General features: G+C 44.4%; 2 protein-coding genes and 1 pseudogene across 12 annotated transcripts in view; 1 reads left to right on the top strand and 2 right to left on the bottom strand.

Moving 5' to 3' along the window:
- Positions 1 to 2473, top strand: part of RUFY1 (RUN and FYVE domain containing 1) — a 71307-nt gene extending 68834 nt beyond the window's left edge. Inside the window, exons 17-18 of the mRNA XM_055431217.2 lie at positions 931 to 1008; positions 1894 to 2473. Of these exons, the coding sequence (XP_055287192.1) occupies positions 931 to 1008; positions 1894 to 2040 (225 nt within the window). The 3' untranslated portion in view covers positions 2041 to 2473. The remainder of the gene's footprint in view (positions 1 to 930; positions 1009 to 1893) is intronic.
- Positions 2474 to 5256: 2783 nt separating this feature from the next.
- On the bottom strand, positions 5257 to 14090 carry HNRNPH1 (heterogeneous nuclear ribonucleoprotein H1). 11 transcript variants are annotated; one of them, XM_055431224.1, is made up of 14 exons: positions 13966 to 14090; positions 13351 to 13506; positions 11923 to 12078; positions 11570 to 11713; positions 9984 to 10122; positions 8860 to 9038; positions 8709 to 8780; positions 8519 to 8631; positions 8236 to 8371; positions 7810 to 7869; positions 7628 to 7717; positions 6871 to 6963; positions 6370 to 6419; positions 5257 to 5776 (listed from the first exon to the last, which is right to left on the bottom strand). In XM_055431224.1, exons 2-13 carry the CDS (start codon positions 13445 to 13447, stop codon positions 6370 to 6372), a joined length of 1329 nt encoding a protein of 442 aa, XP_055287199.1. In that variant the 5' UTR covers positions 13448 to 13506; positions 13966 to 14090; the 3' UTR covers positions 5257 to 5776. The 11 variants fall into 11 exon arrangements, with proteins under 11 accessions (XP_055287199.1, XP_055287201.1, XP_055287197.1 ...); XM_055431226.1 differs by having other exon boundaries at positions 7658 to 7717; positions 8519 to 8652; XM_055431222.1 differs by having other exon boundaries at positions 8519 to 8652.
- Positions 14091 to 15296: 1206 nt separating this feature from the next.
- On the bottom strand, positions 15297 to 16964 carry LOC129559458 (tubulin alpha-1A chain-like; annotated as a pseudogene).
- Positions 16965 to 17169: the final 205 nt, after the last annotated feature.

Raw genomic sequence — 17169 nt, forward strand, 5'->3', positions numbered from 1 at the left:
CTAACAGCAGCCTAGACTTGCAGTTCACATCAGTTTTATATTATCCTCCCTTGTAGACTGAAAAGCTCCTTAGATGTCATTGCTGTGAGCTGTTTTTATCCCCTACAAACAAGTGTTTGTGCAAAATGTCAGCTGACAGTGCTAGAGGGAGGATATGAAAGTCAGGAAATGGGACCCTAGAGCTTCCTGGAACTGTGGAACACAAGGCTGAACGCCCGGTGGGCCTGTGCTGCACCTCCCCGTCATAGCTCTGTGTCATCAGGAAAGGACAGTCAAAAGAAGCCGAGGCGCCATTAAAGTGCCTGGGGTGCTTGACCCTTGAACAGCTCAGTCCCTGAGACGAGCAAGTGCATATCCGTTTTCCCTTAGAAAGACCTCCAGAAAGGCGCCTCTCTAAGCCTCAGTTGCCCCCCTCTGCTTCCCCACGAGGCTCTGAGAATCAGGGCTTCCTGTCTGTGCCGCACGGTGGCCTTCTTTCTCAGCGGGGACTGTTGCCACAGATTTTCTAGTCTGGCCGCCAGGGTTGGCCCGTCTTCCTCCTGCCAGTTTAGGGGCAGTTTGGATAATGTCTCAGCCAGGGTTGGAGTTACAAGCACCAGACCCTGATTCTGATCACCTCGGCCCTAGGGCACTTGCTGAAAGGGAGTGGAGGCGTCTCAGGTTAATGCGAGGCTGGAGAATCTGGCAACCTGCAGAGATTGCAGGAAGGCTGCAGGAAGCCACAGGGCAGGCAGGCTGCAGCACATGAGCTCTAGCTGTGATCAGGGTGGGGGGACAATCCTGGGACCACTTCTAGTGGAGAAGAGGCAGTACCTCCAAAGCAAACAGGTGCTATTAGGGACAGTGGATGCTGGCCTGAAGGATGAAGATAGCTAAAGGCTCATCAGGAGCCAAGCCATAAAATAGGATTGTGTGTTCTTTCTTCCTCAGGGCCATACTTGGCTGAAAGACGATGAAGCTACACACTGTAAGCAGTGTGAAAAGGAGTTCTCTATTTCCCGGAGAAAGGTATGTGGGGTAGCCCTCCACTTGCTCGCCCAGGGACTAAGTTGGTACCCTGCCTGGGCCCTGGTTCTGGAGAAGGCCCGTAGGACTAGGCCCGCTGCACTGGGTTCATGCTCAGTGGTCTGCTGGCAGATGACTTCCAGCCCGCTTCCCTTTAGGGACCTCAGCCCATTAGCACTGGCCTTGTCTCCACCACAGTCCTGTCAGTGGTTTGCAAGTTGGGGCTGCTTGTTTGCAGAAGTGGTCTAGGTGTGTGTGTATAAGCTGAAAATTCTTTGAGAGCCATAAGACCAAAATCTGGCCTAGTTAGGCAAAACCAGAATCTATGGGGAACCTATGATCCAGGTGGCAATCTGGGCAGGGCACTTGCATCCGGTGAATCTACCTCTGCCTGTGTAGCCCACCTTCAGGTTCCAGGAACAGAAGGTCTTGGGACCAGCCTTCAGTCCAAGGTTGACCAGGCCTTGATTGACCAGCTGGGCGGGGCAAGATACAGATGCCACACAAAATAGAGAGCCTTTATTAAAGGACTTCTCATGAGTGGCTGGCTAAAGAAACCTTGGGTCACCACCATGGAATGCAGCAATTACAGGGAACACAGCCAAGCACTTTAAGTTGACTCCCAACTCACTGAGAGTTGTCGAGTCCAATAAAACACAAAGAAAAAGAACCTCGCTCATGCCGTTGGACACCCCCTCCAACACTCCATGGATTTTACAGGATCGGAAATGTAGAAACACGAGGTCTAGAAGAACCCCTTTCAAAATGACACAAGCCCTGGAGGAGGGCTTTTAGAGTATGACACTTTTAAAGGTTGGTCAACTAGAGTGGGTGTGCAGACCCAGGCAGCACAGCAGGTTCCGTAACTGCCTCTTTTCCATCCTCTAGCACCACTGCCGGAACTGCGGCCACATCTTCTGCAACACATGCTCCAGTAGCGAGCTGGCCCTGCCCTCCTACCCCAGACCTGTGCGCGTGTGCGACAGCTGCCACACCCTGCTGCTTCAGCGCTGCTCCTCCTCCACCAGCTCCTAAGGCAGGCGCCTCGGCCAGGCCTGCTCTGTGTCTGTGGGCAGCCTCAGATCAGTGCCAAACTCCCTGGGTCTTGAGTTGGTCAGGGACTTGGAAGGTTGGTTCCCAAGCTGGGCTGCTGGCGGACTGGAAGCTGCACCTGCCTCTCCTTTCCAGGTTGTACGGAATCAACTCCTCTGGATTCAAATTCTCACTTGACACCACCGGCTTTGGTTCAGATGGAACTTCATGATTTTGCTATTATCATTTTTCAATTTCCAAAGAATTAACCTCTTTTGCAACAGCCCAACTAGTTGTAGTAATTAATCAGTTCCTTTCCCTCCCCACCACCCCAGCGTGCTTCCCCCTGCTTCAGAGCCAAGAAATTCACACCCTTGTGAATATCCATCCTTAGCCCTGCAATAAAACTCTTTATTTTTCATTCTGGAATAAATAATGAAGGAGCTTATGTCAGCTTCACAGGATACCCAGAGCAACCCCCATTTTCAGGACTAGAGGCCCTCAGTGAGGGTGGCAGCTGCATCTGAGGTAGAGGCCTGAGCTTGCTGGGTTCTGGGGTGCAGGCTGCTGCCCAGCTGAATAAAGGACAAGCTGAGCTGTTAAAGTTCATCAGCAGGCATAGAGGAAGTATCTCACCAAAGCTCAGAATGTATCCCCTTATCTAACAGGGAGTTAGTGTAATTACAGATGGAGGCACCTATAGGGAAACACCTGCCAGGCAGTCATTTTGGATTTCAAGGTATTTGTGGGCTGACTGGTTCAGAGCCTTCCACTGGATTCCCACCTGAGTACATGCTCGCGCACACGCACGCACGCACACACACACCCTAACTTCCCTCCACCAGTTAATGGCCTTGAGGTTACAGAAGTGTAACAAGCACTGTAACACAGACAGGTCCGCCCATCTGCATGCAAGGCCTCTTCCCAGGGCCCGGGTCCGCCTCCCACCAGTGTTCTGACCTTGGCCGTCCAGCCTCTGCTTGAGAGCCTGGCTCTCTTCCTTCTGTACTGTCCCAGCACATGGCACACCCACAGCCTGGATGATTCCACATCTACTACTCCCCTAAATACACCTGTTATGGATGGGAAACATGGAAGCTTCAGTGACGTTAGGTCCCAGATCTGTGTGACCAGCCTCCAAACCTGTGCACTGCTTCAAAGTTACATTCATTCTTGAGTCCTATTTAAGGAAGCGCATGGCAGCAAAAAGGGACTTTCTCCTCTTCCCTAACAATCTGAGCAGCTTTCATAACCTCATTCAGGGCCCAACTTTCCCCAAAATTTACACACCACACTTCCCCCAACTGGTATAGCATTAGATCTGTACCTTGTTTTCAGTGCACCCAATTTTTACTCCAACTTGCTGGGGAGCCTTAGATTAAGTCACTCCTCAGCCTGTGTCTCATCTGCACACAGAAGGGGAGCAGGATACCTCCCTGCTTCAAGAGAGTTCCCACCACTACACCACTTAAGTACTCTTCCCTTTATCCTGATTTCATCTAAAACCTGACCCATGCCCCAAGTACTATTCACAAAGGATGCTTGGGCTGGATACTAAATATCTAGCTGCGTGGAAAAGAATTTAAGACATCAATTATGTACCTGAACTTTGGAATCCTCCGTTTCTGGTTTGGCAAACTTCCCCTTACTTGGGCAAACAACAAGGGACAGATAAAAGGCAGTGTTTCTCCAGCTTAAATGTAGATTGTGGAGGAGTAAGGGTCATGATAAATGAAACCAACTTTGGAGACTCTGACCGTTCCTAACTTCCAGGTGATGACGCTGGTCCATGGAGTACAGTATTCCAAAGAAACACAATGCTTCTAAGTATTTTTCCAAGTTTCTTCAACAAAGATGTTCCTTGTGTAAAAAAAAAAAAAAAACCAAAACTAAAGGACTAGGAAAAATGAAGGAATACTCCTTGTGCCTGATTTCCCCAGACACAAACCAAGTAAAGATCTCAAGGGCGTTACTAGGTTTAGAACACCAATGCTCTAACAGTGCATCCCCAGAAAATTTTCTCCAAGCCTGCAGAAGAGAATTCATACATCATTAGAATACTTCTGTATCCCCAACCCAACTGAAGGTATGCACCCAGTTTTCAGAACATGTGGAAGGGCAAGAGATGTGCAGTCCTTCAGTAGATCTTCGTGAAGTGCTATGATTCTAAGCAGTTTTTCCACATTCATCACACTAACCACACCCCCTTCAGCACTGTCAGCAAATACAAATGGCTTTGAACAGCACAAGCCTATGTTCACAGCTCCAATTCTGAATTCTAACCTCAATGGAGCAATCTTCATTTCTATGAGGGATGATGAATGAGTGGCAATTCCCAAATTACCAGTGTTAAGTGTCTGAAGGTAATTCTAGAACTATACCTGTATGGCTTACTACTCTCCTAGCAAATGCCACTGAGTTTTACCTACGATAAAGATTTCAATTAAACTAATCATTTGTTCTCAGAAGTACTTGATAGCTTTACACTTTATATATAAAGTAATTTTGCTCCTAAACAGAGTTGAGGAGTGAACAAAAACTAAAAGACTGAATCTCATTTCAAAGTCCTCTATGAGCTAGCTCCTTCTAGAGGTACCTCACAGAAGCAAAATTCAAAAGATGCCACAAGATTGCCTCTGGCACTTCCTCAGCCATGCTCAAAGGCTCCCTTAGACATGCAGAGCATAACAGAGGACACTTCTGCCTCCCCCCTTGGCCTTGTGCAAGTGCTTAGCAAGTCAAAGGCAATTCAAATCACATCCTGTGCAGCCAGGCCAAACATACAGACCTTCCACAGGACCCCAAAGCTTTATTTACCTTCAGTTGTACTGGAAGAAGTCTGAAGACATCCACACAACAGCCACAACTGCCAAGCCTGTCTGCCACAGCCAGAGATGCGGGTCACTGTTCACCTATGCCCCAGATAGCAAGAAAGCACCAAGAAACAGTCCACATGACACTGAAGCACAGACCAGACAAAGTGCAGTTTCTAAAAGGAAGATTTATTCGACAAGTTTCACTTAGCGCAATACACCTAAAAGGAAAATCACATTACAATGAAAAATTTAAATCAAGGCCTCAGAATTTCATACAAACACCAAGACCAAAATCCTAAAGTATTGGTATTGCGTGTCAAATTTCCCCCATTAACTTAAAAAAAAAAAAAGCTTAAACTTACGTGCCAGAGATTATTAAATGAAACTAGAATTAACAAACATGCCAAATGTTTCACTTTTAATTGTAGACACAGCTCCTATATTGAGTTTTACAAAAAAGCATGTCTTTCAACATGCATCCAGACAGTGTTCAATGTAACGTGATGTAAGAGCAACATTTAACATAATTCAACTGCTTTAACCTAAATACACTTACTGCTTAAGTACATCCTACAATAGAACTAACTTGAGAAAAGCTGAAAATTATTTAACAGTAATAGTTTACTCAACCTAGTTGTTACATCCTAGATGAATGTGTGTTCAAAAATACTGAACCTTAAGTCTTTAAAACAATCCTGATTTCCACTTAGAGTAAGCATAAATCACAAGCTTGTATTGCAAAACTGTTAAAACTTAAGTTTTTCTTTTAAAAAACGTTGACCAAGAGTCAGTGATCAGGATCAATTACATTCCCCATCCACCACTCATACTGGACATGCTAGACATCCCTCCCATTCCGTTCACTCCCATAGATGTTCGGCTTCCACTATTGTAGTAGCTGCTGTTCACTGCTCCTTGGCTGCCTGCAAAGAGATCAATTTGACAAGTCAGGATAAGTATCAGATAAGCAGTCAACTAAAATATAGCATTCCAAAAAAAAGTTTAAAAAGTATACGAGTACAAATGGCTGCTGTCCAAGTGGCGAGAAGCATGTTTGGGAAAAGGGACTCCCGACTCCAAACAAGTCTCAATAAACCCCTTTTCTCTGCAGTACCAACTTGCCAGACTCTTGTGCTACCATTTATTTGGATGCTTCAGGATCAACGTTGAAAAAAGTTTAAAGGAAAACTAGTGTTTTTCAAAAATTGCAAAATTACTTCGTGTTGTTTTTAAAGCTAAACAAAGCATTTTAAAAAAAAATTTACCGTAAACATTCACAATGTGTCCATCAAATGGCATGTATGAATAGGGAGCACAGGGGCAATCTCTTGCTTTTCCTATTCATGGTGGGCAGGAAGTGAGACAACAAAGTTGGACTAAAGGCAACTCACTGTGCCCAAGATGGCAGCCTCCATGGAGTTAAATAAGAGCCATTGACTGCTATGGAAAGTGTTATTACAACATATCAGTATTTGCTATTGGGAATTTAAATTATATTTTTTGAGAAAATATTTACCTATGCAATGTTTGATTGAAAATCACTGGAGTTTTCCTGTAAAACTTGGTCTGCAAAAGGATTTTGTAGGGTAAGACTATAATACCAAAATCACCATTCTTTAGACCAACTGAAAAAATTAATTAATAAAACCAATCCTAGGTTAACTGACTAGTAAATACGGTCTTGAACCCAACCACCATTCTAAATTCTCCCTCCATCTAACATGGATTTACTGCTAACAAAAAGACAGAAAAAGAGAACGACTTTAATGTTTTAACAAATGGAGGCAGATGTTTTCTGGCTCAACATTATTCAAAGTTGCAATATTGACTATTTTGAATTCATAGAATACTTCCCCCTCCCAATGATTGATTCTGAAAATTAAGCTATTTGAATATTTATATTAGGATCAAGAACATACATTTAATAACACCCAATTTTACAAAAAAGGAGCCTGAACATTCCCAACTAAAGAAACCTGCCTGAAACTTATTCTAAGTATATTAAAAAAGCACTTACCATATCCACTCATGCTGCTCTGGCCCCCATAGCCGCCTCCATAACCACCACTCAGCTGCTGGCTGGCCGGGCCGCCGTAACTGGACTGGTTTGCTGGTAAGGTAAGAGAACATTAGAACCCAGGTTCTTAGGTAATGTGGTACCTGGTGGTACCCGGCTTGCCATTCTAAATCTATTATTTTCCAGTCTTGATCTTAGTATCACTAGAACTCGCTGCACCACCTTCTGCCTATTGCCTACGATCAGACTACTTTCTACCCATCATATGAGCTAGTCAAACACTTAAAAACCTCAAGGCCAAAAGTATACACATCAGCAGGACTAAATCCACGTTTCCTTAAGTAGAGGCATTTTGACAACACCTTATGAAACTGCTTAATTGGATTTAATGGGATTTCCCCCCATGATTCCATATATTAAGGGTGTTTCAACACACAGGTATCACTGAACACCTATTATGCCCAACAATTTATTTTGATCCTGTGCTTTTTTGCTAAATATTTTAGGCTTACACTTCATACTTAAACAATTCAACTAGTTTCTTTCTACAGTCCCCTCCCCCAAAAGTACTTCAAACCAACTTATCTATTCTAAGCATTTTATGTAACTCACAAACATTTAATGCATACTATTCAAATCAAAACTTTTCTTTGCCTAAGTTTTGCTAAACTCCTTATATATAAATTAACTTAACTTACATAAATTGACTTATAGAGATATAAATGTTTTGGTTTTTAAAAAAACTAACGATATTTACACAAGCCCATGCCTCCCATCATTTGGCTACCATAAGCACCACCGCTTGCTCCTGCTGTAGAATTCAAGAAGAGTTCTACATATCTGTGTTCTGAAATGAGAGAAAAGGCATACAAGGTTAGCTTAAAAAAAAGACACTAAAGTGATATTTACACAAACCCATGCCTCCTAGCATTTGGCTACCGTAAGCACCACCGCTTGCTCCTGCTGTAGAATTCAAGAAGAGTTCTACATATCTGTGTTCTGAAATGAGAAAAAAAAAGTTTGAAAATGTTTGTTGGTGAAAGATAAGTTCTTTTAAGTAGATCTGTGAACTTACTACTTTTAGTAAAAATCAATTCTAGCTGCTTGTTCTCAGGTGATTTACTTCATGCAGGTTTTAAAAAGCAGTCAAGCATTCATCTAAATTGCCTAAGTTTGTCAATCAAGCATATACCTTAAGTCAGTGTTATCAAATTCGTTTTAGTCATACCAACCCAAGAACTTTTTAAAGATCCACAGAACCCTATCACTCGATTAAAATTTTTTCACATCCTCAGTATTCCTCTATTATAATCATTAGTCACACAACTATCTGCAGAGACCCCAAAATCCTTAAATCGCACTTACGCATATTTGCTTTGTCTTTTGACATGGCTGCCACAGCATCTTCGTGAGTCGCAAACTCGACATCTGCTTCACCAGTTACTCTGCCATCAGGACCAATTTCAATATGTACTCTCACAGGGTTGAGTGGTGAAAAAAACTAAATACAAGGTATTTCAAAGAATCAAAATCAAACCTTGTTACGAGAAACAAAATTTTAACATGCTGCTTCACTTAAGTAGAATACCAACCCATGTTTCTACTGCTATACTGAAATAGACAATTTATCAGTCTATCCTCCACTTACATTATAAATGTCATTCTCAGTAGCTCTGTAAGGTAATCCCCGCATGTGTACACAGTGTCCTGTTGTGCTCTGGAAAGTAGAGCCACCATCCCCGTATCTGTGATCTGACATTCCTGAAAAACAGTAATTGAGGTCTAGATGAACAAGAGTGTAAGTATCCCTCAGAAGAGAAATTCAATTCTTACCTTACCTCTTCCAAATCTATCTGACCCAAATCCATAGCCATCATTATAGCCATTATAATCATCATAGCCTCCATAACCTGAAAGACAAAAAGTACTATCACTACATGAAAACACTCACAAAGAACAGACCTCATGACACTTGCACAGTCCACATACCTCCACCATAAGCACCACGCCTCATCCTTTCAAAGCCAGCTCCTCTTCCAATGCTGTTATACCCTCTGCCAGCCCCAGGTCTGTCATAGGGACCTGGTCGCTGCATGGCCATAAGTTTTCGTGGTGGATCATAGTGAGTTCTAACTTCAGCTCGACTGCTCTTAAAGATTTCAATATACCTAAAGCATTGTTCATGAGGAAGGGGGGTGGGGAAGGGAGAGAAAACATTAGTTCATTTCATACAGGTATTTAGTTACACAAGAAAACAATGAAGTCATAGCCATGAAACTGACTAATATTTAAAGCCAGATTTCTTATATTTGCATAGGCAATGACCAGAAATTCACTCAATTTTAAGATTTAATGTAAACTTTATAGGAGAAAAACGTCCTCCTCTGAGGCAGAGCGCCCAACCTTAGGGGTAGAGAGGAGTACTGTAAATGTCTTAGGAGGGAAAGAATTCCACTCAACTTTCAACATTTCATGTCTTAAATCCATTGGCATCATGTATAGCAAGTGGGCTAAAAAGCCAGCCTCCACCAACAGTCTAGCCCACACTACACATCTCCTTCCGCCAACAAATTCCCCAGCCTATGCTTTTAGTAGGAATCAGCATAGGTAAGCGCATGCTTCAATGAAAAATAGTCACAAGCAAAGAGAATAAAACCTTTTGTGACAATTTCTTGAAAGCTATGCTTATTAATACATATGCAGAATATTTATACAGCAAGAAAGTTTGTTGCATTTCAACTTTAAAAACAAGATCAGAAAGTATCACATTTTCTTATGGTAATATTAATTTACTAGGTGGGTGTTATTACAGCTAAAGCCAGGTTTGCATTAACATTTTTAAAGCCATAGTCTCTCAACTCCACTGACTGGGGTTAATTAGGAATCTTACAAAATTGTGAAGTAGATCAAATTAACTGGGGACAATTTTAAAATCTAAAATTTAATCTGAAAGTACTATTGGACTTTGACACTGGAAAAGTTTGAAAATTGTGGCAAAATATCAAATAGACTATGAAATCAGATTTTTTTCCCTTGATTCTAAGCAGAGAGAATATGGATTTAATTGTTTACCATAAGAAAAGTGACAAATCCAACCAACCATCCATCCCCACCTGTGCCCTATTCTTTCCTTGTGTTTCTTTAGAGCCTTTTCAGCTATTTCCTGTGAAGCAAACTGCACGAAGGCCTCCCCCGTACTCCTCCCCTGGAAGTCCACCGGCAATGTTATCCCATTTGGCACGATTTCCAACCCTTCAACCCAAGGACAAATAACCCCAGTAGGGGGGCAATATTAACATCACAAGCCCAGAAATGATTCTTCTTATAGCTTTAAATAAACCAGAATTTTAACTTTAGGTGAATGGTATGCTTTCAACAAGTACTCTTTAAAAAAGCATTGCAGTAATATGAAGTTCCATTATTACAAACTATAACTCAATTCTTAACACATCCCATGACATGGTATACAAGAAAAAACTTTAAACACAGGATGCATTAAGAATTCAACAATTAAGAACACTTATTTATCTATGCAACTTAATGTTGAATTATACAAGAATTATACACATTTTCAAGCATTAATTACAATAGTTTTGCTAAATTCAAAGATACACCTTTTACCTCATTTCGTATTTTTCAACGTTTTAAAGTTAGTGGAACTTCAGTTTTAAAAAATTACATATTTAAACATTTTATATACAAATTGAAACATTGCTTAGTCATACAATTGACAAACATACAATCTAAGCTTTCAACAAACAACTGATCTAACACAGCACAATCATGCACTCTTATTCTCTAACAGTAGTATGATTCACTTCTGGAAATTCCGTCTATGAAAAATCCTTTCCGTGGATACATTCCCAAGCTTACAAAAAGGACTTAAAGCACTTTCCTAGAAGATATGAAATTATGTTCATATTTAACGATGTTGACAGATAGCATTCAATTCTCACCAATTTAGACAAAAACAGTAAAAATAGACTTGATTTGAAAAATTCTGGCAAAACATTAGGACTTGATACATTATCTAATAGTCAAAATTTTAACACATACTACACTAAACCATGAAAGGATGTTAATTCCAATTTATAACATCATGAATATTAAGCAACAATATTTAATATATATGCTCTAACATTCTGCTAAACATTCAAATACTTTAGGCCCAAAACAATTTCAAAACACTTTCTGTACTTCAGATACTAAGACTACATTCAACCTACACTTCCTTTCAGTAAGTTTAATTCCCTGGCTAAAACCAATTGTTTCCCTTTTTTCTTGCATAAACAGAATGAGATCATTAGACACATTTCTGGCCCCAGTACCTACTTTGTCTTACAATACAGACACCTGTCATAAATTAACAGCCTGACATACTAATCTAATGTTAAAAGATCTTACCTTTAACTTGAAGTATTTTGCTGAACAGCAATGTGAGGAAAGTAGTTAAGTTGTTGAGGACAATCCTCAAAAGATCTACTCTGAACTACAATACTAAATATAAGCAAAGTTAGCATTTTGGAAATAATTAATCCACCTTTAAGATGGGCTTAAATTATTTGAAGATCTCCAGAAGAAGAAAACATCTGCATATACTCACAACCTATTTAAGCTTCTCAACTTTTAAGTCTATTCAATCACATGTTGCCAGCTGCTAGCCAGAACTCACTGCTCAACAACAAACACGACTACATACCTGAGAAGAACTGAACAATTTCTTCCTTGCTACATCCAAAGGGGAGTCCTCTAAGCCGTACAAAGCCATCATTGGCCGTGTCAGGACTATTTGGACCAGTATGCTTCAACACCCAATCCATTTCAACGTTGTTTGACTTGAATACTGAAAGAGGTGCTTAGAATTAGTCAACTTCGGAAAGTTATAGAACAATGCTCAGACTTCCTGGGTCTTTAGATAATCTAGGAAGAGCTGCCATAAACTCTTAGATGACCATTTCCATGCGGTCAAATACCTAAAATTCAGAAGGGGTAAGATAGATTTCTATTTGTTTAATGTTTTATTTACTGTTACTAGGGCAATGTAAATCAAACCTTCAACATATCTGTGTCCCATAGTTTCTCTGTCTTTTTTCAGGGCCAATTTGACTTCATCTTCTGATTCAAGTTCAACAAAAGCCTCGCCACTCGGTCTGCCTTCTCTGGTGTAGATGAAACGAATACCTTGAGCCCCATTTTGAATTTTGCAGTCTGGAAAGAAAACAACCGTTAATACAGAATTTAAAACTAAAAACCACCTCTGGGTGATACAGATAAAATTCCTAAACATACCCCACTACAAAGCAAATCATTTGCAAAACCTAGAATGAGCAACATTATTACTAACTCCTAAGGTGTCTTAGTAAGCAGTTTTCCTCTCGTGACCAAACTTTCTTATTTCCCTAAATACATTCCCAATCCATCAAGAAAATCCAATATTCAAAGCCGTTTCTTACCGAACTTATCTCCAACTCATTACTCAAGTGCGTCCATTAAACATTTTTAATAATAACTCCTCAGCAAATTTTTCAATCTGGACTTTGTGATTTTATGGTCTTTTCTGAATACACTTGGTTTGGACTTTTGATTCGGGGTATTTGACAGTTTTACCTTACTAGAAGCAACATCACAGTTTCTTGCTCAAATCCGAACTGCTGGGCCAATACTCACCTGAAAGGGGATCAATGTTACCAAGCTAAAATGCTCCAAACGCACAGCTGAAGCCAAACCCAGTCTTGCCCACTGCAAGGTGGCTTCCAAAGTACTTGCTTCTTGTTTTACAGGTCGTTTTCCGTTACATACACTAGATTCAGATAGTAAGTCAATACTACAAATATCCTCCCAACCTGTAAATTTATTCCAAATATAGTCTAATCTTACACTAATAATGAGAACAAGGGCATTTGGCAGACATTCAAGGAAACCTACATACTGGAAAAAAGCTACATAGGCAGGAAAACTTCCCTCGGGTTTCAGTGCCCTCAACTGTAAAATGAGCCAGACCACGAACTCTTCAATTACCAGATCCTGATTAGGAAAACTGTCTTAAGAAGCGGTATGTTCTTTTTCCGAAACAGAATGCCCCTTTTCAAATCAATACCCAAATTTGAAAAGTGTTAACAGTTTAAATTTGTAAGGTGTTTAATCAGCTGCTCAACAACTTTTTCCAAAATTACGGTGAAAAATCCGGTCTATCCCCGTTTATCCTTTCTAAGAAAAAATATCCACAGAAAAACACTTAAAAAGATAAACAAAAATTCCGCCAGAGGCCGCATTCCCTCCAGGAGGGCCGGGAGGGTGGGGCTTTCGCAATTTCCATTGCGTAACCGCAGCCGGCTGGGCGCGCTGGACAGCGGGAACAGCTGCCGCCCGCGCCCCACTAGGGGGCGCCACGGGCTCGACCCCGCCGTTGTCGCTGTCGCCTCCTCGCTCGCCCGCCCTGCGGCCCCAGGTGCTTAACTCCAGCCTCCGTTTCAGACTCACCAGAAAAAAAACGCTGCACTTCGTCTGCAGAGCAAGACCAAGGCAAGCCCCGGACCTTCACCACGAACCCCTCACCGCCTTCGGTGCCCAACATCATCGTCTCCTACTGGGTGCTGGCGTCGAATCAGACTGCAAGACGGGGGACGGCAGGCAGACCTGGAGAAACGTTACAATGAAACAGCCCTCCGATCTCGAGACGGCCCGCCTGCCCGCGGAGCCTCAGGATGGGTCGAGCCGGTGAGGACGTTCCGACCCCAGCGAATTTCACAACGAGCGCCGCACTTGCCATCAGCCCGACGCCCGAAGCCGCTCTGCGCACCAGGTATCGTGGCCCCAAGCCGAGGGGGAACCCGGCCTAGCGCCAGCGTGGAGGCTAGGAAATGGCGGCGGTCGCTTCCGCTCCGCCTCCTCCGACATCTCACACAATAGAGTCGGCGCGGCCTGCAGGCCTCAGCGGCCCTGCCGCAACTCGGCGAACCATTCCTGGCTCCTAACGGCAGCCCGCACCTCGCCAAAGACCCTCACGCTCTACACAGACCTAGGGGCAAGCAATCCTCGCAAAACGGACAGCCTCGGGGGCCGCTGGGTGGTAAACACCGAACAACAAACACTCACCTGCACACCCAACTTCAGCGCGGCTGAGACGAAATGGCTAGTGGGCGCCTGCGCAACCTAAATAAGGCCCTTTGAACAAGCTCTGCGCACGCGCAGCCAAGTGCCCGCACCGCCCTCTTGCGTCACACGGAGCTGGGACGCATGCGTAGTTTTACGAGCCGGCCCACTCCAGCCCGCTAATTATTATTCGCATGCGTAGTTGGTTCAGCCCCGCCCACCTCCTTAAACCCACTAGGCTGCTTTGCGCCTGCGCCTTACCGCCATTGGCGAGCCTTAGCGGTTTAATTTAGTTTCTCGCGCATGCGTCTTCCTTCAAACTGCCCTCGACTTACCCGTCAGAAGGGGGAGGGGAATGGCGGCGGCCAGTTCTTTATGGGAACTGTGTGACAGTTTCGGGCTCTGGGTTGTGATGAGGTGTCCCTAGCGTGTTATCCGCAGCCCTGCCCGACCTGAAGGTACAGAGGCTCCCCGCCCTCGCGCCGCCAGTACTCCTCTTCTCCCTAGAGCCAGTCCGTGACCAACCGGGCGCTGCGGAACGCCGTACTTCTGCGCCCGAAGCCACCTCCGCGGTGCCCGGAGCGCATCCAAGGCCTTCGCGCCGCCACTGCCCCTTACCTGCCGCCGTTGGGCCTGGGGCTTGGGCCCACGCGGGGTCTCCGTGCCCGTGCCTCAGCCCCGTACCCCGGTCTTGCCCTAACGAGCTCCCACCCTGCGACCCCCGCTTCCTCGCCTCGGGTCAGCCGGCGGGACGCTCGCACGAGAGTGGGGCGCCGGATGGCGCGTCCCGCCGCGCCTCGTGAGCGCAGGTTGAGCCGCCGGTGCGCGCCCGACTTCTCGAGCAGGTTCCCGCTCAATTCTCCCAAAGCTAGGCAGATAACCGTTACGGCTTCCCGCCGGGTTGGTCACCCCGTGTGCTCATAAAACACTACTGATGTTCGAGACTAGTGATAATCCCAGATTTCCTGCAGCACTGCAGAAACTGGGACCATTCCTGTTGCCTCCCAGTCCTCCCCTTGTCTGATCCGAGTTGTCCGCAAGCCAAGGGTAACACAGCACAGGTCTGTCTGAGTACCACCATGGGTAGATAAAAGTAAAACATGTTTTCGCCCTTGCAATGGTGTAGAAGCCACATCCAGTTTGGGGTTTGTTTGTTTGTTTTTCTTAAAATCTTTAGTTTTGAGACAGGACAGGAGTGTTACAGATACACATGGAAAAGCAATCCATGATCACAGTTGAAAGTGAAGAAAATGTAGTCAAAGTTTTTATGCTTGTCAGCTAGCTAATGCTGAAGCTCTGAGTATGACATACTGCAGGGCTCAAAGGAATGGTAATTAGTATTCCTTTCCTCCTTCCTCTGCCTCTCCTTCAACAGAATCCACACAACCTCATAATCCTTCTCTAGGGCAGCCATGGCCTCACGGGCCTCAGAAAACTCTCCTTCCTCCATGCCCTCACCCATGTACCAGTGAACCAAGACATGCTTGGCATGCATCAGGTCAAACTTGTGGTCCAGGCAAGCCCATGTTGCTCAGCATGCACACAGCTCGCTTTATTTTGGTCAGGTCTCCACCAGGTACCACAGTGGGAGGCTGGTAATTAATGCCAACCTTGAAGCTAGAGGAGCACCAATCCACAAACTGTGCTTGGTCTTGATGGTGGCAGTGGCAGCATTGACATCTTTGGGAACAACATCACCACAGTACAACAGGAGAAGCAAGCCATGTATTTACCGTGGCAAGGATTGCATTTCATCATCTGGTTGGCTGGCTCAAAACAAGCTTTGGTGATGTCTGCTACAGAAAGCTGTTCATGGTAGGCTTTCTCAGCAGAGATGACAGAGGATGACAGAGATGACAGCAGAGATGACAGATGAGACCAGAGGGATGTGGATGTGGGGATAGGGCACCAGGTTGGTCTGGAACTCTGTCTGATCTACATTCAGGGCTCCATCAAACCTCAGGGAAGCAGTGATGGAGGACACTATCTGGCCAAGAAGGAGGTTAAGATTCATGAAGGTTGGGCACTCAATATCAAGATTTCTACGACAGATGTCATGGATGGCCTCATTGTCTCCCATGAAGGCACAACCAGAGTGCTCCAGGATGGTGTGGGTGGTGAGGATGGAGTTGTAGGGCTCAGTTGCAGCTCTGGAAACCTGGGGGGCTGGGTAAATGGAGAACTCCAGCTTGGACTTCTCGCCATAATTGACAGACGTTCCATCAGCAGGGAGGTGAACCCAGAACCAGTTCCCCCACCAAAGCTGTGGAAAACCAAGAAGCCCTGAAGACCTGTGCACTGGTCAGCCAGTTTCCCGAATTCAGTCCAAGACAAGGTCAATGATTTCCTTGCCAATGGTGTAGTAACCTCAGGCATAGCTATTGGCAGCATCTTCTTTGCCTGTGATGAGCTGCTCAGGGTGGAAGGGCTAGCGGTAGGTGCCAGTGCGAACCTCATCAATGACTCTGGGTTCCAAGTCTACAAACACTGCTCTGGACACGTGCTTCCCAGCACCTGTCTCACTGAAGAAGGTGTTGAAGGAGTCCTCTCCCCCAACAGTCTTGTCACTTGGCATCTGGTCATCAGGCTGGATGCCGTGTTCCAGGCAGTAGAGCTCCCAGCAGGCAGTGAGGATTTGGACACCAGCCTGGCCAATGCGGATGGAGATGCACTCACACTTGGGGGCTACGGATCAGCAGGCACAGGCAACAGAAGTAGATGCTGGTCTTGGCTACCATCCCCAACAAACTAAGAGTCAAGGTAAGTAACACACTCCATTTTCCAGTTTTAATGGGTTTGAGAAAACTGAAGAGGAAATGGAATAGAGGAAGAGGATAATCCAAAATAAGGTCACAGCAGTAGGCAAAGCCCAATCCTGAAAGACCATTTAGGCCTTGGCAATGGTGATAACTCCAAACATGGACGGCTTTGGCAGGTCTTCAGCAGGGCACAATAGGATTTGTTTGAAAAGGAAAATTATTGCTGGGTGTAAAGAGGACTCAGATGGGACAAGCATGGTGAATGATGCTGCTTGCCCTCAATTGCAAATGGAGCTAGAGGAGAATAGAGGGCATTTTGGCCGAAGTCACCAAGATGTGGGATTCCATGCACATTGGACTGGTACACAGGAGGGCTATTGGCAATATATATTCAAAGTCTTTAAAAAATACAGATCTTTGGAAGGGGATTTTGGGGGAGAATGGATAC

This window comes from Moschus berezovskii, chromosome 8 (assembly GCF_049115385.1).
Source record: "Moschus berezovskii isolate FMDL1 chromosome 8, NW_MosBer_1.0, whole genome shotgun sequence".
Lineage (NCBI taxonomy): Eukaryota > Metazoa > Chordata > Mammalia > Artiodactyla > Moschidae > Moschus > Moschus berezovskii.